This window comes from Tenrec ecaudatus, chromosome 1 (genome assembly GCF_050624435.1).
Source record: "Tenrec ecaudatus isolate mTenEca1 chromosome 1, mTenEca1.hap1, whole genome shotgun sequence".
In the NCBI taxonomy this organism is placed as follows: Eukaryota; Metazoa; Chordata; class Mammalia; order Afrosoricida; family Tenrecidae; genus Tenrec; species Tenrec ecaudatus.
In genome coordinates this window covers 214,495,337-214,521,171 of record NC_134530.1, presented here as the reverse complement: position 1 = coordinate 214,521,171, position 25,835 = coordinate 214,495,337, and the positions used below count along the sequence as shown (strand labels likewise).

At 36.9% G+C, this 25,835-nt stretch overlaps 1 protein-coding gene across 2 annotated transcripts in view; it reads left to right on the top strand.

Moving 5' to 3' along the window:
* The window catches only part of DENND1B (DENN domain containing 1B), a 315,144-nt gene that overhangs the window by 203,626 nt on the left and 85,683 nt on the right, over window positions 1-25,835 (top strand). For both annotated transcript variants that reach the window (XM_075528710.1, XM_075528703.1), the window contains exon 13: window positions 5,734-5,859. In XM_075528710.1, coding sequence (XP_075384825.1) covers window positions 5,734-5,859 — 126 coding nt within the window. The remainder of the gene's footprint in view (window positions 1-5,733; window positions 5,860-25,835) is intronic.

Sequence of the window (25,835 nt, the reverse complement as noted above, 5' to 3'; positions counted from 1 at the left end):
GAGAGTAACTATCTTCGCTAACTAAGCTGGAGTGAAATTTTTAGCCAAGCTGAGGTGTCATTCTTGACAGTCTACGAAGACCAGCCTGTGTGCTTGAATCTAACTCCATTGTTAGGAACTCTCTTTGCAGAAGTGGCCTGGATTATGAGTATGAGCTTGCTAAATGAGGTAGGAAAGGGAGGAGAAATAACATGTACAAAGATTCTCCTATTGAGGAGAGGTGGATGAATACGAGCGTGGTATGCAAAATCAGCTGGTAGCGACAGCCAGGTGAGATTAGCTCTGTGATTCTTGTTAAGGACATTTGGATTTTATTGAAAATTCATTGCAGATTTTTAGCAGCAAAATGGTGTCATCATATCTGAATCCTGAAGACTATTGTGGGTCAAAAGTGAAGGAAGATCAGTAGGAGGCATTTGGAATCGTATAGCTGAGAGAGAGGAGCTGCTTGAAGCCGAGTAGTGGCATAGATTTAGAAAGGTAGACAGATTTGAAGTCTGTGTTCATATTAGAAACAGGAGAATTTTGTGACGTATTCCGTATGAAGAATAAGAAAGGGTGAAGTGTTGAGAATCTCTAGGTTTCTTTTCTAAAATTCAATAGATGCAAACAATATTGATATTATAGTAGCACTGACATGACATTAGTTTTTTGGGGGAAGAAGGGGTACAAGGTAAGAGCAGCTTATGATCCCTCTAAAAGGAAATTCATTATAGAGTGTTGTATTAGTTAGGTTTTGATTAGTAATTTAAATATACAAAGAAGCAATTTCATAATACCTTAATTATGTGAGCATATTTTATGCTTTTCATTTAATAAGCATTAAAGGATTAACTCAATTAGAATCATGCTGGGAAATTATGTTAGGAAGGAAGAGTTTATTTTGTTTCTTAGAAAGTGGAATATTAGAAGGATTAAAGAAGTGTAGAGATTTCAGTATCTAATTCATATGGTAGACATAACTGGTTTTATTGGAGAATAAAAGACTTCAACTTTATAACTGTTTTAATGCAAATGATTATTTGAAGCTTTACATTTTTCTCAAGGTATATGGTTTGTAGAGAACAGTGTAGTTATTGAAAAGGAATTGTTTAAAATCAGAAGTGTTTCTGGAAGTGTGTATTATTAACCCGAACCCTTACTTTTATCTCCTTTTCTTTATTCTGATGTTTTATCTTTGTAAACCTAAAAAATTAAATAAATAATTTTCTGGATTTAGCATTCATCTTCTTTTTTCTTTCCCACTACCCTCTAAAGACACATCTAAAAGTAAAGTAATAAAAAAAACCTGTTACTTCTTTAAATCTCAACCTCCTAATATGCTTGCTCTTCCTGACTCACTCCTAGTTACATAATTACTTCATTACTCAGGCTGCGTGCATGTGACTGACACTACTGTCATTTATACTTATTTGTGGTGTTTACTCATGTAATTCCCTCTTTTTATTCAGAGACATTTTTGCACTAGGAGGGTGAAAGTGGAGCATTGGTGGTGAGAGTGTTCACCTTGCTGTGCGCTCCCACTGTGCTAAACCCCAGGTCGTAGTTCCTCCCCAGGGCTCCTTAGAGGCAGTGCATTCTCTTTGTAAGAAAGGCATCTAAGCAGTTGATAAGAGAAATAAAATATATTTCTGAAGTTCCTTTTTATGACTTAACTTTCTATCAATTGCAATATCTAATTGGACAGAAATATTTTTTACAGAATGAAAATTATAAAAATAAAAATCAGTCAAAAAATAAAAAGCAGTCCTGAAGTAAATTTTAGCCATTTGAGACTAGTTTGCATAAAGCAGATAAAGAGAAAACAGTTTATACTTTTTAGTATCAATCAGAATTGTGTAGGAAATAACCATGTGACCAAAGTTCCAAATGCTTTCTGAATTGAGAAATATGTGTGAGTATTAAGTTGTAGGGTTTCAGAGGAAGATGTGAATTTATTCATGACTCAACTTAGAAGTTTAGAAATTAAAGCAGAAAATGATATTTTCCAGAACAAGAATTGGAAAAGTACAGAAGAGACAATACTGTTTTTATAGATGAAAGCTGCTAAACGCTAATTAGCAGTGCAAAGGGCAGTGGCAACTGGTGATAATTTTCTCCAGTGATCTGAGGGCCAGAAAACAGCAAGGGTGACACTATCACTTTATATTAGATTAACAATATTATACACGAGCCTGATTGACAGAGAACCACTCAATTTTTGCAGGCTATTTTTGAGCATCCACTTCGGCATATAAAAATACCAAACGGAGTTGCCTTTTTGCTCTCTGAAAAACAGGAACAACCTCAGATCTACTGGCAGTTAAAGCCCAATAGATTAGGTCAAGTAAAAGCTTGTTTAATGTAGATTATACAAATGAAAATAATGGCAAAGGAAAAATCTAAGATATTTCTTTTTAAGCCACTTTTAAATCACATGTATGCATAAAATGAGGTAATATGCTTCTGTGCAATAACTATCTGATAACATGAAAGATGATCAAGAAAAGTAATTAAAAATTTCTTAATAGTAAAGGGTGAGATGAAAAAGTATGAGATTACTTTTAATAAAATATTTTATTTGAACAGATAAATTTAAAATAGTCAACATGTAATCATTCTAAAAATGGTTGAACTATTGTACTTATTTGTTATACTTAGCCTTTAAAATCTAGTTTGTGTTTTACGTGTACAACAAATCGTAACTTGGACTAACCCTATTTCAAACGCTTGTGTAGGGCTAGTGGCGCTAATGGCTACCATATTGGATAGCACAGCTTGAAAACAATTTTTGTTTTTTCTCCCTACACATCCATCTGCAAGTTCTTTTTTAAAAATCATTTTATTGGGTGCTCATATTGCTCTTGGCACAATCCATATATCCATCCATGTGTCAAGTACATTTGTACCTATATCAAAACATTTTCTTTCTACTTGAGCCCTTGGTATCAGCTCCTTTTTCCCCCTGCCTCCCTCACAAACCCTCAATAATTTATAAATTATTACTATTTTGTCATGTCTTACACTGTCTGATGTCTCCCTTCTCCCACTTTTCAGTTGCACAAGTTCTTTTAAAACGCGCTTTCTTTGCCCCGGTGTTAAGTATTGAAGGAGAGTGGACTGAATGCATAGGAGCACATCACATCTCTTCTCCCTTAAAAGAGAAGGGATATATTAGGAGTGCATTTCACTTACAAATATTCATTTAAGTAGGGACTAGTGATAAATAATATGAATCCTATGAGATATACCAAATGGGATGCTAAAATGTAAGAAATTATAATAAATCAAAATGTTTGTTAAATTTGGTTAAGTCCTAGAAATGGTTTTCTTTAGTTTAAAAATATTGCATTTTGATCTAATTACTAGTTTTCAAGGCAGTGACACTGAATGAAAACCTAGCAAGTGATAGTGGAAAAAGCTGGGCGGAGCTAGCTGGAAATCAGAGGTCTACTGCCTGAAACCAAATAGCAAAGGCAAGTTAATTCGCACCTGGGAGTAAAGGAACTGTCATTGACTGATGGATTTTAGAAATGAAGGCCACACGTTTTTGATCTTTTTAAGGAAGGGCTTAGGGCAATGTGCTTAATCCTGTGACATAATTCAGGCAGTAATAACTACGCAGTCAGGATCGTAGGTAATAAAGGCGAAAGAACTGTGCTGCTCTGCCTCCATTGGACGAGCATATGTGTTGTAATTGCTTTAAGAATACTGTATCCTTGACTTGTGCAGTATTAGATCATCAATTTCATGATTTAGCCATTTTCTAAGGAGGGACTTTATTATGCCTTTACTTTTTAAAGTAAAATATTTAAAAAACACAAATATCTTTCTTGGAAAGACTAGAATCACTGTCCTTTCATTATAAACTTCTGTTTGTAAGAAATGAAAGTATTGATATTTAATCATGTTGATTTTTCTATAAAGACATTTCAAACCATTGAAACATATTATTGTAAACTGGAGGACATGTGACATTAAGTTAGAATGTTTATTTTTGCATCATTACCAGTATCTACTGCTTTGAATCTGTTGATTTCCTAAAAATGTACATTTAATAAAGTTAGATTTCAATTATAACTCCATCTAAAATGAATCCTCGTTTATGCACCTTGTGGACTAAATGAATAAGGCTCTAAACTTTTATCTGAATCTATGGGGCTTGGCTATAAATGGAAAAGATCACAGCTATGGGAGAAGACCTATACTGCAAAGGTCTTTCTGCATAGATTATGAACATCATAACTCAATAATTTTTTCAAAACTATGGTTATAATTGGACCCAATGGGGGTCTCTTTCTTTGATCAGATCACAGTAACTGTGACTTTACACTGGAAAATGTCACTACTGTGAAGGGTTATCACCTGTAGAGCTGGTCTTTCCTCTGATGCTGTGTTCATTTCTCATTAGCATTATTCAAAGTTTAGTTGTTAATTAGGTTGACACTTCAATTACAATCATCATCTACAAGAGTAGTCAGGAAAGTGCTTAAAGAAATAAAAACATTCCTCTTTGCATATATATCTAAAGGAAAAATTATGTTATTTTGTTCTTTGGCAGTTTTATAAGGATGTGAACATGCTATCCAACCAGAACTTGTCCCATCAGGTTTGTTTCCCCGTAAGAAACAGGATTTTTGCCTGACTTAACATGTTCTTTGGCTAAGCATTAATGAATAGTGGATATGAAAATCACCATTTTAAAGTAAATTGGTCAAATGAGTTGAATGCGTAGGATCATATCACATCTCCTCCTTCTAGTAGGGGCTATTAGTAAGTAATTTGCATTCTTTATAATACATTATATATGATGCTAAAGTATGAAGTTATAACAAACATAAATTTCCTTTTAATTTGGTGAATTCCTAGAGACTGATTTCTCTGGGTTAAAAGTATTCATTTTGATGCAATCCCTGGTTGACAATGGTGAGCGTGGCACAGGAACGGTCCGTTTCCTTCTCTGGTACACTGGATGGTGCTGACTCAAACGGCTCACGAGGCAATGGCACTGAACTCCAGCCTAGTGAGGAATAGTGAGGAACACAGGACAAAGCCAAGTCAATGAGAGTTCTGCCACTTCTTAACCAAAGAGTGAAAGCAAATTAATGTACATTCTGGAACCTCTTTCCCTTCGTTCAGAAATGGCAATGTGAACGCTGGTGTTAGAAAACCATCCTGCCGTTCTGTGCGACCGTGTATTAAATTTGCCTACGATAGCCTTGATACATGGTAGGTTTCCTATAGCTTTTAGCTCTAAAAAATCTAATGTGGTGAAAAACTATTCAACAAATGACTGGAAAAATTGCATATTCAAATTGGGCTTCCCAAAATAAAATTAAATGGTAAGTGATCCTGGAGGACCTTTGACAAATAATCTTACGTAGCAGAATGAAAGACGTCCAACCGGCTGCATCTCAAAAACAAGTAGACACATGTTGTAATTGCTAAAAATCTGCAGAAAAGTGGCTCACAAGCAGTTTACTGTAAAATAATTAAAGCTTATTTATGTCAAGAGGCCTTGGGAAAAAAAAGAGAGCATAAACCAATTTGCATTAGCACATTACTCTCATCTCGTGCTTTCGTTTCAATTAACAGACCAGCAGGTGCTCTCTGCAGTTAAAAAGATAAGCTATCAGGGACGAGGAGGAGTTTTTGGCTGACCTGCAGACACTGTGGTTTGCCTGCTGATTGGCTTCGTACCTCGCTGTACCAATTTCTGAGGTGTTAATTTAACTGTTCCTCTCTGTCATGCAGGTCTCGGCCCTGAAAAATAAACTGAAGAAGCAGTCCACAGCTACGGGTGATGGAGTAGCTAGGGCCTTCCTCAGGGCACAGGCTGCTTTGTTTGGCTCCTACAGAGATGCACTGAGATACAAACCTGTAAGCATTTTATTTCATCACTCTTTCAATTTGTTGTCTTTTAAAAAATGGTTCTTTAGAATGGGGCTGACAAAAGAAAAATCTTTTTAATATATCACCTTAAAAAAGAGACGTTTTAAATCCTAAATAATATGCTTTGAAACAATTGTGCCACCTCTAATGTTTTCTCAGCTTTCTTCTCTTAGGCCTTCAGGTGCCCTTTAGTTAATATTTCCAATACTTTGCATCTTACCCCATTCATTGTTTTAAAAATTGGATACTTATTTTTAGCTGAGTAATGAATGGTATTAATACATTTTAAAGCATTTACCTGACTGTCCAACTAGACAACTGGACTTATTACTAATGACAAACGAGCACAAAATGGAAGTTTAAACATTGGGAATGAAAATTTTTCAGTGGGCTTATCTCTGTGCCACGGTGAGGCTCATTCTGCCATTTCTTTCAATACCCTCAAAATGGTTTGTAGTCATATACTATACTGCTCTTGCATCTCCACATGAATAGGTAATAAATGATTAAAAAAACATTAGTAAATGAGCACTACGGAGGTGCGCTGTTTAACAGGGATCCTACCATAATAAGATGGAGGCTATAACTCTTCCTTAGCTTCTCTGGATTTTGATCTTCTTATTGGTAGAATGATAGATTTTCTACTTTCCCGCTCTACCTTCCCGGGTTGGTGTGTAAACCCTGCAGAGTAAACTATGAAGCCCTAAACAAATGTGAATAGATTTCCTTTCTAAATTGACTTTTGAATCAGTGGTCTCTTATCTAATAAGTGTTTACCTCTGAGAGCGTATTTGGCTATTGAATCAAACCCAAAGCTGTCTTAGACAGAGTAGAAATTTCATATTGGGTTTTCAAGGCTGAAATCTTTAAGGAAGCTGATTGTTCCATCTTTATTTGGAGGAGTGCCTGGTGGGTTCGAGTATCCTCTAGTTAGCAATGGAGTTATGTAACATAATGCCCACAGGGCTTCTGAGTTATGGAAGGGCATCTTTAAATCCATGAGCAGACCAACTTCAAATCTATGTCTGGTTTACATGCTACACGTTAAAAACTATATGCATATTTGAAAAGACAGTATAGAAACCATAACACTTCATAGTATACGTATTTCACGTGGGAGAGTCTTCAAAACATTATTGACAAGTTATAAGATTCTCATCTTTAAAAGACTGAAAAGCAATCGGCATGATAGTAGAGGATATTCATATTCCTATTAAGCTAAACATCAACTAAAACATAATAAACATGAATTTAAAAGATTAAATTCATGGTTTATTTCAGGTCTGGCTTTTAAAAAGTGTAGCGATTGATTTCAAGTTTACTGTACAGTAAATACAATTAAACTCTCACTTTGCCACATTTTAATTTTGCTACATTTAAATATTAAGTACTCATCTTCATAAAATTTTTTTTCAGTTTTCCATATGAAGATTATAAAAAATCTTCAGTTTTTTTGACAAATGAGATCATTGAAATGAACGTTTTCTTAAATTATATGTGTGAGTTGAAATGATAAAATATTCAATTTTTACATTAGTTCCTAGAGTTTTTTTTTGATTTATTATTATTTTTTTTAAATTTTAACAATTCATTAGGGGCTCATACAATTCTTATCACAGTTCATACATATACATACATCAATTGTATAAAGCACATCTGTACAGTCCCTGCCCTAATCATTTTTTTCTCTTTTCTTTTTTTACATTTTATTAGGGACCCATACAACTCTTATCACCATCCATACATATACATACATCAATTGTATAAAGCACATCCATACATTCCCTGCCCCAATCATTCTCAAAGCATTTACTCTCCACTTAAGCCCCTTGCATCAGGTCCTCTTTTTTTTTTCCCCCTCCCTCCCCTTTCCCCCCTCCCTCATGTGCCCTTGGTAATTTATACCTCGTTATTTTGTCAAATCTTGCCCTATCCGGAGTCTCCCTTCCCCCCTTCTCTGCTGTCCCTCTCCCAGGGAAGAGGTCACATGTGGATCCTTGCAATCAGTTCTCCCCTCCCAACCCACTCACCCTCCACTCTCCCAGCATCGTCCCTCACACCCTTGGTCCTGAAGGTATCATCCACCCTGGATTCCCTGTACCTCCAGCCCTCATATGCACCAGTGTACAGCCTCTGTCCTATCCAGGCCTGCAAGGTAGAATTTGGATCATGGTAGTTGGGGGGAGGAAGCATCCAGGATCTGGGGGAAAGCTGTGTTCCCCATCGGTACTACCTCGCACCCTAATTAACCCATCTCCTCTCCTAAACGCCTCTATAAGGGGCTCTCCATTGGCCGACACTTGGGCCTTGGGTCTCCACTCTGCACTTCCCCCTTCATTTAATATGGTATATATATACATATACACATATATACACACACTTATATCGTTGTTGTTTTTTTTTGCATGATGCCTTGTACCTGGTCTCTTGGGACCTCGTGATCGCACTGGCCGGTGTGCTTCTTCCATGTGCGCTTTTTTGCTTCTGAGCTAAATGGCCGCTTGTTCACCTTCAAGCCTTTAAGACCCCAGACACTATCTCTTTTGATAGCCGGGCACCATCAGCTTTCTTCACCACATTTGCTTATGCACCCATTTGTCTTCAGCGATCCTATCATGGAGGTGTGCAGTCAATGATATGATTTTTTTGTTCTTTGATGCCTGGTAACTGATCCCCCTGGGACCACTCGATCACTTCCATGTGGACTTTGTTGCTTCTGAGCTAGATGGCCGCTTGTTTATCTTCAAGCCTTTAAGACCCCAGTCACTATCTCTTTTGATAGCCGGGCACCATCAGCTTTCTTCACCACATTTACTTGTTCACCCACTTTGGCTCCAGCCGTTGTGTCGGGAGAGTGAGCATCATAGAGTTCCAATTTAATAAAAGAAGGTATTCATTCATTGAGGGAGTGTTTGAGTAGAGGCCAAGGTCCTTCCGCCACCTTAATACTTGACCTATAAATATAGACACATAGATCAATTTCCCCATCCTCCTATATATATTTGCATGTACATGTCTTTGTCTAGACCTCCATGAATGCCCTTTGACTCCTAGCTCTTTCCTCCATCTCCCTTGACTTTCCTCCTGCCCTACTACCATGCTTCATCGCCACCTGGGCTAGAGTATACCTCTTCTCTAAGCAACCTTACCCTTGATCATTTCCCACCAGGCCTGCCACTCCCCCTTCTCTACCATTTGGGGTCCCATGTTTTTCCCTTGTCCCTGGGTTTGTTAACACCACTTCCTTACCCCTCCTACCCCCCACCCCAAGTCCCCCCAGAACTGTCGGTCCCGTTGTTTTTCCTCCAGATAGTTCATCCAGCCTGTCCTATTCAGACAGACCTGTGGAGTCACTAACATGCACGAAAACAAGACAGAGGAAAACAAAGCAACAGTATACAACCAGACAATAAAACAACAAAAACAAACCACTGACAAAGAACAGAACAAAACAGTTCACAAGAGAAAAGCTTGTAGTTAGTTCAGGGATGGTTTGCTGGCCCTTAGGAGCGTTTTCCAGTCCAGTCTGTTGGGGCACCACGCCCTGGTCCCTAGAGTTTTAATAGGTTAACATTTCAACTCTTGGGAGTTTAATTAAGTAGATGGGGATTTTAATAACTTAGAATCCCTCATCCCATATTTTCAAAACCAGTTCAGAGTGTTTGTGAGAAATATATAATTACATAACAGAGTATCTTTCCTATTGTTAGATCACATATTATAAATTTGTTAAGCCATCCACATTTTTTCTTTTTATGTGTGCTACTTTCATATTTCTTTTTCTGCTGCTAGCACTTTCTGAGATATTGGGGGAAATATTTTCCTTTTGGATGCCATTGTATTTCTTTTGGCTATATTTTTGTTTGAAAACTTAATTTTCAAAGCATACCTAATGTCTTAGATAATCCCTCCAATTTCCTAAAAACTATAGCATTAAGAAAAAGATATTTCTTGTGTTTAGAATGTTTTCTCTTTTTAGTTTACTTTAGCTGATATCTCTACAGTTATTATTCTGTATAATAACTAAAAATATTTTTTAATTTTAAGAAGACATTTTGATCAATTGCATAATAATAAGGCATATTTTTACAGTATTTTCTGATTGAATATAGAAGATATAATTATTTCATGTTTTTTCCTCTTTCATTTCTTTCCTGAACGTTGGCCTGAGTTCAGAAAATTCTGCCGGAGGCTCCAAGTATCCCAAGCTTCTTAGGATTCCAAACCTTTATTGATTGAGCTCTTTCTTTATGGACTCTTGTTTTTCTCTCCTTTAATGCCTTTCTTAGTTCTTTCCTGATCCACGAAACCTTTCCTGGATACTATAATTCATACTGACCTTTTCTCTTTATAAATTAAGTATACTTATTTTTAAATACATTTATTCTCCCATGTTTATATAGTACTTATTCAATTATAAATTTTTAAACTGGTATTCATAATTGCAAATTACTATTAAGACCACCACTGTTCTGGTTGTCAGTAATTGACAGACTTTTTATTTAAGCTCTCTCATGTAATCCTTACAAGTTTTCAAAATATCCTTTCATTTTAAAAAGAAGGAAAATTATAACCATGGAGTTTCAGTAACTTAACTAAGGTTCCCCAGATAGCCTTTGGTGGGACATGAATTGGCATCTGTTCTTTCCAAACTCCCACTTTCGCTGGTATATTTCTGTGGTATCTTTCCTCCATTATTAGATCAGACCATTATTTAGATCAATTTATTTAACATTTCTTATAAAGGAAAATATATTGAAGGCATTCAGTACACAGTTAGGGGAAGAATGAATGAATAATACAAATTCTGAAGCATTTCCCCAGGAGAACCATTGGTAGCTACATCTCCTGCTCAGTAATACAAATCGAGGACATTATTTGATGGCCATGTTCATATTTTCATTTATGATGCTTACACAAGATAATTGACATTCCTCAAACGGATTCACCCTCTACAATTATCTAACTCTTTTCTTTTCCTTTTTTCCCCCCTCCCTTTTGGTCTTAATGCCTCAAGCAATAAGAGTGAATATACTGTACTGAAAGGAAGCTTTGATTTATCTAAGTACAAGATAAATATATTTTCTTCTGTATAGCAAATCATCTCAAGTAGAAATCAGTTGGAAAACATTGTAATATACAGGATTAAACTTCCTATTCTGTTTATTAGGATCTATTTATGGATCTAACTCCTTTACCAAATTATTATTGCACCTCATTATATTAAGTGTTTTCCAGGGCTGATGGGTCAACAAAAATACTAATATTAAGTCCATGTTCTCTGGGAATTCGTAGTGATAGAGACTGATGTGATCTTTTCTCACATCATGCTACAAAAAGAAAATTATTTTGGAAAATGATAAAAGAGAATTGTGTTTAGACAAGAATTTGATAATAAACCTTGAAGGCATTTACGGAATTTTGTGCATTTTCTTCTGAGGGGAGTATTCGTGGCCTTCACGATATTTTCAAAGAAGAAAAGGTTTCAGAACCAGCTAGATTCACTTCTCTAGAACACATAGAACCAGATCATAAAGGACATTTTTGTGTCAATTTGGAGAGTTTTTGCTTTGTCCTGGAGTTATGACATGGCACTTTTTATCTTGGGTATTTACCTTGGAATTGAAATGGCAGAAAGACTATTTTGATGGCAGTGTTCATGTTAGGTTAAAGAAGGACCAGCCAGGGGGCTGGGTGGCAGCTGAGCCTATTAGTCTTATAAAGAGAGGGGAGGGAAGGGGCCCTGTCATCTAGTCTCATGGGTTAGGAGTCCCAGATCTGAAGGATGTTAGGGAGGAAGGCACTGGGGAAACATTTGGATGGATACTGTGAGTGAAAAGCCTCCCAGATGATTTGCATAAATACTGGAAAAGAGTAACATGATGCAATGAGAGTCAAGTGACCCTTTTTCATATGTTGCCTGATTTACACACTGTAAATGACATACTAGTTTGATTGACAAAGTAAATTGTCCTTAATCTTAATTAAAGAGAAAATAGAAAAGTGGTTAGAAACCTAACTTACCCTAAAGTGGTTAGAAAGCAATTTAAGTAAAGTAATTGATATTTTGATTTTTTTTTCCAATGCATTTTAGTCAGCAGGAAGTTAGCTGCTTTCTAAGAATTCAAAAATAGGAGATCAAACTAAATTTAAGAAAATGGTCAGAAGAGGTCAGACTCTGGAATCACGTAGGCTGGATTTAAGACTTCATTCTGTGACTAATGATCTATATGACTTTGATTAAATTAACCTCTTAATACTTTGGTTTCCTATTTCTAAAAAAAGAGGTGATAATATCATATACCTTGGGCTCTTTAGAGAATAAAATGAGTTCATATATGTAAGAAACTTAGAATAATGCCTGGACTTATAGAAAATGTTCTATATGTTAGCTTTCATTATTTTAAATGGAATTTTAGAAGTAGTTAATTTGGTAAGGAAAATTATTTTAGCATAACCAAACAAAAGCTCCATCCTCTGAATAAAAACAATAAAAAGTATGAATGTGAAAATATTTTTAAATGATTACGTTAAATAATAAATGGACTTCAGTTGTACTTCTATATAGCTATATATTTTCTATATATCTTTTGTATCACAATCTTTGAAAAATAAACTGTTTTGCTTTGTTTGTACACAAAGGCATAGATTTGATTATTCTGTCTTAAGGGCACAGATGTAACCCACATTCTTTTCCTTTGAATACTTAGAGTTCCATCTCTTATTTCTATCACTCAAACTTTTCTCTGCTGCCTTAATTTTTGTTAATAGATCCAAAGTAAATTATTTTTGAAATAAGGATTGGTTACTCATCTGCCTCTGAGAAGTTGGAAGATTTGTTCTTCAGACATTTGGGGGGTTATATTCCTTTAAAACATTATCAGTCAGCTATGTTATATTTATTAAGCTGAAGTACTTTAAGCACAGGATTGGCATCTATTATTATAGTGGGCATTCACTAAACTCTGCCTTTATTCTTCCATTTAAGACATTTATAATTGTCAACTTGTTAAGGACTTAAAAATCCAGGTTGGAAGTACCATTTACTCCCCCTTAATGATTTTACAGTTATTAAAACATGTTAGATATCTGCTCATTGTATTTGACTATGAACCATTTCACTTTAGATATGGTTGCTAGCAAATAAATGGTTGGTAGTATTGTACTTTCTAGTGGTGTATGGCTGCTTTTATAATTCTTTCTGCTAATTTTTCTCATTGCTGTGAAGCGATTCTGCCCACCTCCTATGGGATATGAACCCTGGTTGTGCAGGGACTAGAGCCCTGTGATGCAAACAACCTTGTTGCTAATTCTTGCCTACTAGCCCTTCCTGGGGAAAGATGTCGCAGCTCCTTTTGTAAAACCTTACAGCCTCAGAAAGCCCTGCAGGACAGTTCTGCTCTCTCCAATAGAGTCATCAGTGAGACATAGATTCCTGGTTCTAGTTTCTGTCATGTTTCTTGAGAATGAAAGTGTTTTTCTTTAAATTTTGAGAAAAGTAAAATAAAATGTGTAAAATTAATGCAGAAATATGTCTATATTTTTTAATGTTCAAATTTACTGGAAATCCTAGAAAAAGTTATGTCTAAAATGAATTATTTCTTATCTTAAGTTATTGAATCATAGGCAAATGGAACATGGATAAATATTTTATTTTTCAAGATATAGCCAATAACTTTGGGATAAATTAGTATAATAGCATGTATAGTTAAAATATTTGCTTTATTTAATGATTAAAGTTTATGGCTTGAGTATGATTTCATATGGTAGCATCAGCAATAGAAGAAAGTTAATGTTTTCATGCTTAATAAACTCTAAAAGTAGAGTTGCTATACCTTATAATAATAGCAGTGCCATACTTGGAAGAAAAATGCTATTTAACCTAAAAAATCTTTTATTACTTCTGTGAGAACCTGCACATATTTGAATATTCCCATGAGAATACTGACAGCAGAATCTTTCAGAGATTTTAAAATTTAAATAAGCTCTCAGTATGCAGTTTTGCTTAGTTTGTTTATACTCCTAAAATGGTGACATTGCATATTAAGTCCAAGTGTGTTAAAGAACTGAATAAGTATATTATTGATGTTTTGAATTTCAATTAACATATTCTTAGTGTCCTCCTTTTCCCCCCTCTAATTTTCTTTCAGTATTAACTCTTGTTAACTCACACAGCATCATTAGAACATAATATTCAGTCTGTGTTTTAAGTAGGATTCTTAAGAAATTCCCTACTCCCGAGGAGAACACCGTCTTAGTTAGCCTGGGTTCTCTGGAGAACCAAGGCCAATGAAATGGTGTGTGTGCGTGCGTGTATGTGATGCTTATATTAAAGACAGGTGTCACATGGTTTTAGAGTTTGGCAATCTCCAAGTTCAGCTGTTAGTCTGGAAGCTTCTGCTGACTCATGGAACTGCAAGCTCTGATGAATCCCAGATTGGCAGGAACATGGCAGCCTTCTGGCTACAGTGGCCAAGGAATTTAAAGTTTTAGTTGCAGAGGGGAATGAAGCCAAGGTTGACAGGTAAGCTGGCAGGCTGCTGGTGACTATCAGGATCAGTAGGCTCTTGGTTAAATCCAAAGACCTGGCAGTCAACAAGACAGATGCAGGATCCAGATCCAGCAAAAAGCAAGCCAGCTTTTTAACAGTGTCGTCTTGTGCTAATAAGGATTTTTGTGCCAACATGGCACCTGTCAGAAGATACAGGTTAAATTTAGCCTGTCAATCAGGTCGGAGTCTGTTGACCTCCTTTGGAGGTCACCCAAGATATATAGCTCTCTAGAGGCCGGCCTCTCTTTCTCTCTGCCTTCACCTTCCTGTCCAGGGTCACCCAGAGGGCTGCTGGGGCCCTGGCCTGTTTTCCTTCGGCTTTGCCCACCAGCCACTGATATCTGTGTTCTGCATCACTGCAGGTGATGGCAGGAGTCTGCAGAGGGACTTGTGTACTGTGAGCAGAATTAAGGATTTGAGTTGGACTGGGCTGAGATGTGTTCTTGATATATAATTTATTTCTTTGATATCGAGCTCTTTCTTACACATATATGAATGTCACTAAATTTTTCTCTGGTCAGCTGGACTAATAATTAATATACTACTTAGGTTGGAAGCAGGCCACACCCTCAGGGAGATGTCATTGTGAGGGATTACACAGTCATCCCTGCCAAACAATTGAGAATAATGACCCAACTAAATTGGCATGGACCTTAACTATCACAAATAGAAGACTTCAATGACAGTTATTTTTAAAAATTGTGGTAAATGCATATAATGAAAAATTTACTGTTGTGACCATTTTAAGTATATAATCAGTGAAAGTAATGACATCTACCATCTTGTGTAATATCACCATTACCTATTTCCAAAAGCTTTTATCACCCCAAATAGAAACTCCATTCTCTATTAAGTAACAACTCCTAATTGTCTCTACCTTCAGGCCCTGGTAACCTCCAATAAACTTCTTTTCCTATGCATTTGCTTATTCTAGGCATTTTATATAAGAGGAATCAACAGTACTTTCCCTTTATCTGACTTGTTTCACTCAACATGATATGTTCAAGATACAGCCATACTACTGCGTTCATCAGAACCTCATTTCTATTTATGGCTCATTCATGTTCCATTTTACGTATGCTTGTATGGACGTACCACATTTTTTGTTTATTCATCTGTTGATGTATACTTGAGTTCTCTCCATCATCCTATTGTGAATAACAATATTTTGCAATGACCATTAGTATACAAGTATCTGTCTGAGTCCTTATTCTCAAGTCTTTTTCATGTAAACTCAGTAGTAGAATTCTAGATCATAGTGTAATTTTATGTTTAGCCTTCCGAGAAATCACCAAAATATGGTCCATAGCGACTGCATCAACCCCATTTTACATTCCCATAAGCAATGTGCGAGGGCTCTGATTTCTCTGCATCCTTGTTAACACTGCGTTCCATTTTTCTGTCAGTATCCTTAGCAGTGTGTGAAGTGGTGTTTTATTTTGGTTTTAATTCACATTTTCCCAATGACCACTAATGCTGAGCATTTTTCACATGCTTAATGGGCATTTGTGTGTGTGTTCTTTGGAGAAATATCTACTCTAGTCCTTTGCCTGTTTTTAAAATTGGCTTATTTATCTTTCAGTTGTTGAGTTGTAATAGTTTCTTATATAGTCTCTGGTATTAAACCCTCATAGGAGATATAGTTATTACATATATTCTCTCTCAGTTTACCCTCTGTTTTCTTGATGTAGCCTTTTCATGGTCTAAAGTTTTAAAATTTTGTACAAGTATCATCTTGCTAACCAATTGAAATACTGGAGCATTCTCAATGTTTAAAATTTTTGATATGATATAATTTATATATTTTGTCTTTTATTGGTTGTGCTTTTGTTTCATATCTAAGAATCTATTGTCAAAAATAATTTTGAAACTTTACTCTCTGGCTTATTTGAGAATCTTTTGGTTTTAGTTCTTATTTATCCATTTTGGAGTTAAAGTTTGATATGTGACATGAATTGTGGTATCATCTTCATTCTTTCAAAAAAATTAATTGAGAGTTAATACAGATATCATCCCATAGCTCTGACACATCAAGGAGAATTGTACAATTGCTACCGCAACCATACCGTCCTTTTCATCCTGGACTCTTCATTCTTTTCATGTAGATTCAGTTCTCCTAGCACCAGTTGTTGCAGATGCTATTATTTCCCCCTTGGAGAAAGCTATCCATTCTTAAAAACAGACCAAAGTAGTAATAGCGATCATATCTCTAAAGGCAAACATAATGTTTGGATAGAAAAATAACCCTGTCCCATTCATATCTTAACTGTGCCTTAATCATCTATTACTAATTCAAGTAGTAACTAGTGATTATTTATTGAACACTCAAAATCAAAGTTTTGGAGTGCTATTATTCAAAAACTTACTGCCATTGAGTTAATGCTGACTCATAGTAAACCTATAAGACAGGGTAGAACTGTCCTTTTGAATTTCCTGAACTGTAACTCTAGAAATCCCCTCCTGTCTCTCAAGGAGCAGCTGGTAGTTTTGAACTACTGACCTTGTGGTTAGTAGCCCAACATGTAACCAATGCCACTGGGGCTATAGGGGATATCAAGATGAATATGAGTGTAATCCCAGCTATCAGGACTTCATAGAAAATATATTTTAAAATAGCTTTATTACAAGTAAAAACAACTCTCAAGAAAAGTTCTGTGTATTTAAAGAGTAGGGAGTACTTCTGGTTGGAGATAATGCAAGACTTTGTAAAATAGATCCACGGTTTTATCCCAAACCAGGTTTATGCCACTGGAGGACAAATCTAATTAATTTTTCTACCCCAGTTATTTATGGAGCATGTTAAGATATCATAGGATTAAAAAAAGAAAAAAGATATCATAGGATAAAAGTAGCATACGTTTCCTTGCACATTGGCTTTATGATTCTACCTTTTCCCTTCATATGTATTAGATATTTTATAAGTGACTGAATGACATTACGGATAATTTACTGTGATTTTAATACCTTTTAAAAGATATTAAGTTACCTAGCATGCTTTTAAAAATACTGTGTCTGATACATTGTTGATGTAGAAAAGTCGATTTAAAAGATAAAGGGATTTTTTTCACAAGGCTTTTGAAGCTGCCTCATACTTGTTGACTGATGACTGAAGTGTAGCAGGAAGTCCTGCTAGTGCCTAGTGCTTCCTTTCAGGGCCCTCGTGTTCTCTCTTCCAGTGTAGGAAGCTCACTTCCCGGTCTACCACAAATCTTATTCCTGACCTTTTATTAGATCCTTTCTTAGACTTTCCACCTGAGTGCTTCTGATTTGTATTCCTTTTTTTTGCCTCATTTCCTCTTCCATGGCGTGAGAGACTCGATTGCTTTTCTGTTAGAACAGAACGCCCCATGAAGGACTTTCCCGTCTACCCTTGGTGTCTCTGCTTAAGTTGGCCGGTAACCTACCCCTTGGCTCCATGAAAGAAACACCTATCGAGCAGCAGCTTCCGATGATGGCATCCGAGAAAGCCCCCTGGAGCAGTTCTATTCTATAACACATAGAGTCACCTTGAGTTGGAATTGACTCAATGTCCGTGTTTGGCTTTTGATTTTGTGTTTCTGTTTGACTATCCTGTGTCACCACAGAATCATTATTTACTTAATTTTTTCCTGTCACTGAACAAGATAACACGCTTCAAAATTAGGATGATAATAAGCTTAAATTTAATATTCAGCACTATGCAGTCATTCCTAAATATGCATTAGACTACACATTTCCAAATATGATTTTCTAGCTTCTTTTGGTTACATGTGTTCGCATACATCTTTAACATGCAAAGGTGTTTGCTCTTGGTGCCCTGCTCAAAAGCCTGTAACTGGCCATTGAACCTTCAGTAATGAATTGCCCAGGGTTAAATGGAAGTGTCTCTCCAGGAAAACTCTCTGCACCCTCTCTAAATTCCTATCCACTGGGGTGGACTGGAGCCAATGACTGACTGAGAACAAGGGTGTAAGAGGCCAGGGTCATCTTTACAGTGACCTAGTGCTTTTCCATAGGATTGTGCTGATGCTGGGCTCCAAAAGAGACCACATTCTTGCTTGTGTTTGCCTTACTACCTTATTCTTGAGAGTACTCCATCGATAAATTACTGAAATAAGAACTGCTCTTTCACGCTAGTCTTAGAACCTGATGAAAGACATATGCCAACATTAACTTTATCAACTTCTTCTTAAACCTGGTTCTCAATCTTCACTATTGCTATGAGAGACACACAATAGAAATTAAAATAGAATTTTAAAAATATTTGTTTATTTAAAACAATGGTACAGATTGTTATGGATTGAATTTTATCCCCCAAAAATATGTATTTGTAAAATCTCACTTCTTTGCCTATGCCATAAAACCCCATTTGGGAGTATGTAGTCCTTGTTATGTTAATAAGACAGGATTAGTACCGGGTGCTCTTGACATCAAGCCCTTTGAGATCTAAAAGAGCTTTAAACAATTAAGCAGAGCAGAGATTGAGCCAGAGTGATGCTGAGCCACGTGGAGATCTGAAAGGAACCAGTAAAGTAGAAGCTGGAGAGACAAGGACTTTCCCTAGAACTGACAGAGGCATCAAGCTGAATTCAGATTTCCAGCCTCCTAAATGGTGAGAAAATAGATTCTGTGTGGTGTTTCTATTCAAGCTGTACCAGATGACTAAAACATAAAGAATTAAATCTACTTCCAACACAGCTGTGTTCAATAGGGTTTTCAAGGGCCTTCCTTGGCACTGTGAGGTAGAGTCAAGCTGCCAATTTTTGACTCAAGCAAAGTATAAATTCCTAGCTACTCCATAGGACAGGGTAGGGCTACTCTATAGGGTTTCCAAGACTAGGTCTCTATAGGAGTGTACAGCTCAATTTTTTTCCTTGGAATGATGGGTGGGCTTGAACTGCCGATCTTATGTTTAGCAGCCAATGGTTAACTCACTGCATTACCAGGAGGACTCCTTGCAGGGGTTAGCAAACATTTTTTATGAAAAGAAAAAAAACTATAAATATATATGGAAGTTTACCCCGAAGAATGACATTTTCTTTCTTTTTTTTTTTTTTGCTGTTGCTTTCCAAATCTCTTTAATATCTGGTTTGATAGATTTCTACTGAGTTCTTATATTTCATTTTATATTTAATCTGTAGTAATAACACAAGTCATGTAATCTCTGGACAATTCCTGTAGATTTCATGAGAAAATGAAGAGTGAAATAGTCTTCTTATGAAAATAGTTTTGATGCTGTAGACCCTTTGAAAAGTTCTGTTTCTTGGCAACTTTTTGAGACCCATTGCTATATATCAGTTGCCCAGTAAATATTGTTCACCTTACCATTAACAATATAGTAACCAGCTGAAACTTAAAAAAAAAATCATTTTATCCGGGGCCCAAACAGATCTTACCACAGTATATACATACCGTATTTGTTTGTGCAAAAGCCGAGTTTTTCAGCAGAGTTTTTATGCTGACAAAGCCCCCCTCGGCTTTTACTCCAGTGAGGGTCCCACTTACTTGTTCTCCATGCAGTGCAGGTGTTCACCGGTCTCTTCCGCTCATCTGCGGGCACCTGAAGCCTCTGTGGGTGGTCTAATGACTGCTGATGTCACCGCTCTTCCTTTCTCCTGCACACCCGCAGCCTCTCTGTTGTCCGTGCGGTACGGGCAAGAACCTGCCCGCTTCTGTGTGCTAGTACCTGAGCGCACCGCATCCTTGTCAGATGAATGTCGGAAGCGGCTGCTCTCCCTCTCCCGATCTTCTCCAGGGCTGTGACCAAGGAAGTATCCTTTAGTCTTACCTGTGCTTGGTCACGCCCCCTTGCTCCGCCCAACGATTGATGAATACAAGTACTGTTATATCTCTAGTGTTGGGTATACAGTACATTTACTTACAGTACTTAGTCTGCTATCTTATTTGTATTTTCTTATTAACCCCCATCTGGACCCAGTGTTGAGCATGCTTGCATAGCGCAGCCTGTATTAGGGCACATAATATCCACACTGTGTTGTGTTCGCACTGTGTTACTGCATGTGTTGTGTTATCACTTCCCATACATATGCAGTAATGCTGCGTATGCAGTCATGCAGTAACACAGTGCGTACACAACGCACCTTGTATATTCTGAGCCCTAACAGAGGCTGCTCCATGTAAGCAGTTATGTCATCACATTCTGGAATATCATCAGCCTGCGTTAGGCCTCAAACTGTACAGCTGTGTTGTGCACATGAGGTACGTAGTAATGCAGTGCAAGCAGTAACAGTGTATATAGTTGATAACATATTGTTTTTGTTGACCCTCGTTTCCACTTAACAGAGCCAGTTTACTGTTTTTCTTTGAAATAAATATTCAAAAATATTTAGCTTACTGATGCTTCAATTAATGTAATTTTATTGGTATCTATTTTTCTTTTGAAATTTACCAGTAGCTGCTGCATTTCCAACCCTAGACTTATATTTGAGTCAATAAATTTCCCCAGTTTTTGTGTGGTAAAATTAGGTGTTTCGGCTTATATTCGGATCGGCTACTACTGGAGTATATACTGTGTCAAGCACATTTGTTGACATCATCATTTTGAAAACATAAGTCTCACATGTGGATTAAGCTACTTAAATTCTCCAAGTCACCAGCTTATTCATTAGTAAAATGGGATGGTAACCCCCTCCCCCCCACCAACTTGTGTTCAGTCAATTCCCACGCCAACAAAACTCACCGCCACTGAGTTGACTCCAACTCAGTCTGACAGCGTGGTGTCGCCCCTGTGAGTGTCTGAGACTTACATCTTTATGGGAATAGAAAGCCTCACCTTTTCTGATGGAAAGCCTGGCAGGTTTGAACTGCCAACCTGTAGTGAGCAGTCCAGCAACTAACCCGCACCGCTGTCAGGACTCCTGCAGTTAAAGTGATAATAGGAAAATATATTGTTTCATATAATCCTGGATTGCTCAGAGGCAGATTGTGTTCAGAATAGACTCACTCCTTCCTCTTCTGTATAACATGTTTTTCAATGTTGAACAAATTCTTTTACCTTTTTCCTTGCTTTATTTAATCATCTATAAAGTAAGATAACTAACTTGAGGTTTATATGAACTAATATTTTTTAATTGCTCATAACAGTGCCTGGCTCATAATAGGCATAATATAATTATTAGATATTCTTGTCTTGATCATCACTATGTGGTCTATAAATATGAGCATGTTTAGTCATTACTCTTTATTCATTTCTGCTACCTTATCATTTGTTTCCTGATTTACATTACATTGTTGATTAACTGATTGATTTCCATTATTTTCTCTGACCTGTGATGTCTCCGTCTTCAAAGACAATTTATGACTAGATAGCTGTGTGAACTTTTCAGTGACTTAAAGCAGGCGACATCTTAGGATCTCACAGTGGCCCTTTCTGATTTTGCTCTCTTCCTCTCATGCTCATGCAATTCATTTCCACTATCAACTGCCGCTTAACTAACCTCTTATTTCCTTCATCTGATGCTCGCCCTAATGCATACTCATTCCAAACTCATTTTACCCATTTTAGTCCGTGTTGTCCTCTCTCAAGGCTGTCTTCTACCGTTGTTCATAAAGCATCTCGTTTTGATTTTCTCTGGGAAGCCTTTTATGTCTTCAAATGAAAATGTTCATCCTGCAGCCATAAACTAGGCAGCGTGACATTGATAACCTTACCCGAATCTGTGAAAGATTTTCAGATACTACTGAACCTTAATTAGGTTGTAAGTGTGCAGAGGATCCTAAACCAAGTTTTGTCTTCTCAGGACTTGGCCTCAATTTGGAGGTAAAGGACCTGATGTTGTAGGGTGTGAGTGAGTTATTGACCCCTTTATTATTTGTTCGGAACCATTTGGAGCATTGTTCATTGCAGGTGCCTTTCCCCTATAGAAAATTCTTGTGTGTGTTAGGGCACTGTCTTCTTTGTTATTATCAAAAATTCTTAGTAAATAAACAGTGTTAATCAATTGTAGGTTCAATTCATAGCTTTTACCAAGTTTTGTTTTACCATAAATGGACGGACATCAAACCTGAACTTTCTCTTTATTCCTTTTCTTGAAAGGTTAAAAGCAGTTGCTGAAAGATTAATGAGGAGCGGCTTCTTTCCATTTAATTCACATAGACTAATAACTAAATTATGCTCACCTCTTGAGAAAGCAAAGGAATTCTTTACTCTTTATCCACTTTTTCCTTTGATGTTTGCCATCCCCCTCCACGCCTTGAAATCAAAAGATAAGCTTAATTGTAACTAAGGAGTTTGTACATTTCTGTTGTATAGAGCTATAAATTTGAACTGAAGAGTATTTTCTGAGTATGTTAAAGACAACTTTTAGACAGATAATGCACAGGAATATAGACATACATGTAGGGAATTAAAAAATCTATCAAATTAAAAGCTAATCAGTGATCCTGATCACTTTGTAATAATAGCAATAATATAAGCTTCCATTTAAAGCACTGATTTATTTAAATTGTTTTCATTTGCGTTTGAAAAGAGAATATGCTATATGGAACAAGACTTATTGCAGATACTATCTTATTAATTCATAAAAAGTTATTATATTCCCCATGTAATGTGGCAGTATGCTGTTAATAGATATACAAAAAAGAGAGTTCTTTTTACCCCTCTATTAGATTATGAATTTTATCATAGTGACAAGTACAGTGTGCTTATGATTATATAAGAAATATTTTTGTAAATTAATCATATATTTTAAAATATGTGATGGAAACATGACTCTACAGCTCTTTAGAATGGCAGCAATATAGTCTGGGAGTACACAAAAGCAATTCATTATTGATCATTTGCTTCAATGTCCTTTTATCCTTTCTATGGTAGTTCCATCCCCAGATACGTTTGGTGCCAGAGTGAATGGCCTGTATCTGTGCTGTACAATACAGTACCCACTGTCCACATGCAGTTAGATGTGCTAGTGTGAGCGAGATAAAGACTCGGTACTTATCCTAAAAGAGTGAAATTTAAATAACAATGTGTGACGAGTGGCTAATTTATTGGGCAGTGCAGTTGTATAGTTTCATGAATTCCTAGCAGAAACTGGTGATAGTATCTTATAGACATGTATACCTGATTACATGTTGTTATTCTTGTTCATTCATGTAGTGATCTATTATCAGAATTCACTAATAAAGAGATAACTGTAATCAAAGCATTGCATTTTCTTAAAATCAAATTGTAATTAATATTTTTCAAAGCTCTATTAGAAAGATGAGACCGCTCACATTTCTCTTTTCACTGGAACATACAGATTGCATTCTAGTGAATGAATCATTGTCATTAATTTTTATTTTCAATTTGATCATCAAGTTCAGTCACTTTAAATGTGTTGAATGAGCAAAATGGACCATCCGGGCATTCGGGCTGATGAGAGGAACAGCAGCAGGTGGTAGAGATCAGCCAGCGGAGAGGATTGTTCTGATGTCCTGCATGGGAATAGGTGGAACAGGTGGAATTTGTACGTAGCATTTAGATACTTGGTGATTTGGAGGAGGCGCATCTGGTGAAGGGTAAGCTTCTAGGAGACAAAGACACGATTGCTTCAAAAATGGGTGAATGCAGATGCCAAGTGGGTCTCATCCTAGAAAATGTCCAGTGTGAATTGCAACTGTAATCAGTATGAAAAGATGATTTAAAGTGTTTTATCAATTTAGGAATAAAATGATCATAAAAACTAACAATAATCATTCAGCAATTATTGTAATATGTGTTTTATTAATCAGGGCAAAACTCTAGTAACTAGATTTATTTCAGGTCTGCATGCTATTTTTTTCCCTTTTTTTAATCCTCTAGTTCTTTATTTATTTATTTGTTTTTAATCGTTTTCATTAGGGGCTCATACAACTCTTATCTCAATCCATACATATATCGATTGTGTAAAGCACATTTGTACATTTATTGCCCTCATCATTCTCAAAGCATTTGCTCTCCACCTAAACCCCTGGCATCAGCTCCTCATTTTTCCCCTCCCTCCCCGCGCCCCTACCTCATGAACCCTTGATAATTTATAAATTATTATTTTGTCATATCTTGCCCTGTTCGACGTCTCTCCCTTCACCCACTTTTCCCAGGGAGGAGGTTATATGTAGATCCTTGTAATTGGCTCCCCGTTTCCACTCCACCCTCCCTCAAACCTCCCTGTATCGCCACTCATACCACTGGTCCTGAAGGGATCATCTGCCCTGGATTCCCTGGATTTCCAGTTCCTATCTGTACCAGTGCACATCCTCTGGTCTATCTAGATTTGTATGATAGAATTGGGATCCTGATAGTGGGGGAGGAGGAAGCACTTAGGAACAAGAGGAAAGTTGTATGTTTCTTTGTCACTGCACTGCACCCTGACTGGCTCGTCTCCTCCCTGAGACCCTTTTGTTAGGGGATCTCCAGTGGCCTACATATGAACTTTGGGTCTCCACTCTGCACTCCCCCTCACCTCATTTACTATGCTATGAGATATTTTGTTATGATGATGCCTAATACCTGATCGCTTTGATACCTCGTTATTGCACAGGCTGGTGTGCTTCTTCCATGTGGGCTTTGTTGCTTCTGAGCTAGATGGCCACTTGTTTACCTTCAGGCTTTTAAGATCCCAGTCACTGTATCTTTTGATAACCGGGCATCATCGGCTTTCTTCACCATATTTGCTTATTCACCCACTTTGTCTTCAGCGGTTATGTCAGGAAGGTGAACATCATAGAATGCCAATTTAATAGAGGAAACCATTCTTGCATTGAGGGCGTACTTGAGTGGAGGCCCAATGTCCTTCTGCTACCTTAATACTAAACCTATAAATATAGGCACAAAGATCTATTTCCCCACCTTCATATATAAATATATTTGCATATGTACATGACTTTATTTATACTTCTATCAATATCTTTTGCCTCCTAGCTCTTTATTTCCTTTGACTTTCCTCCTGTCTCACTATTGTGCTCACTCTTCATTTGGGTTTCAGTAATTCCTCTTGGTTACATTGCCCTTGATCAAGCCCTACTAGTCCTCCTACACCCTCCTCACCACCGATTTGGATCACTTGTTCCCGTGTCCATGGGTTTGTTAACACCACTACCTTTCCCCCCACCTCCTTCTCTCCCATGTCCCCCTGGAACTGTTGGTCCCATTGTTTTCTCCCCCAGATTGTTCATCCAGCCTATTTTATTTAGACAGACCTGCGGAGATAATAACATGCACAAAAACAAGGCAGAGCAAAACCAAGCAACAGTGTACAACAAAACAACAACAACAAATCAATGACAAAAACAAAACAAAACACAAGAAAGAAAAGCCTGTAGTTAGTTCAAGGTTTGTTTGTTTGCCTTTAGGAGTGTTTTCCAGTCCAGTCTGTTGGGGCACCACGCCCTGGCCAAAGTCCACCTTAAGCATTCCCTGGGGACCTCACTGTTCCATTCCCTTGCTGTTCTGTTG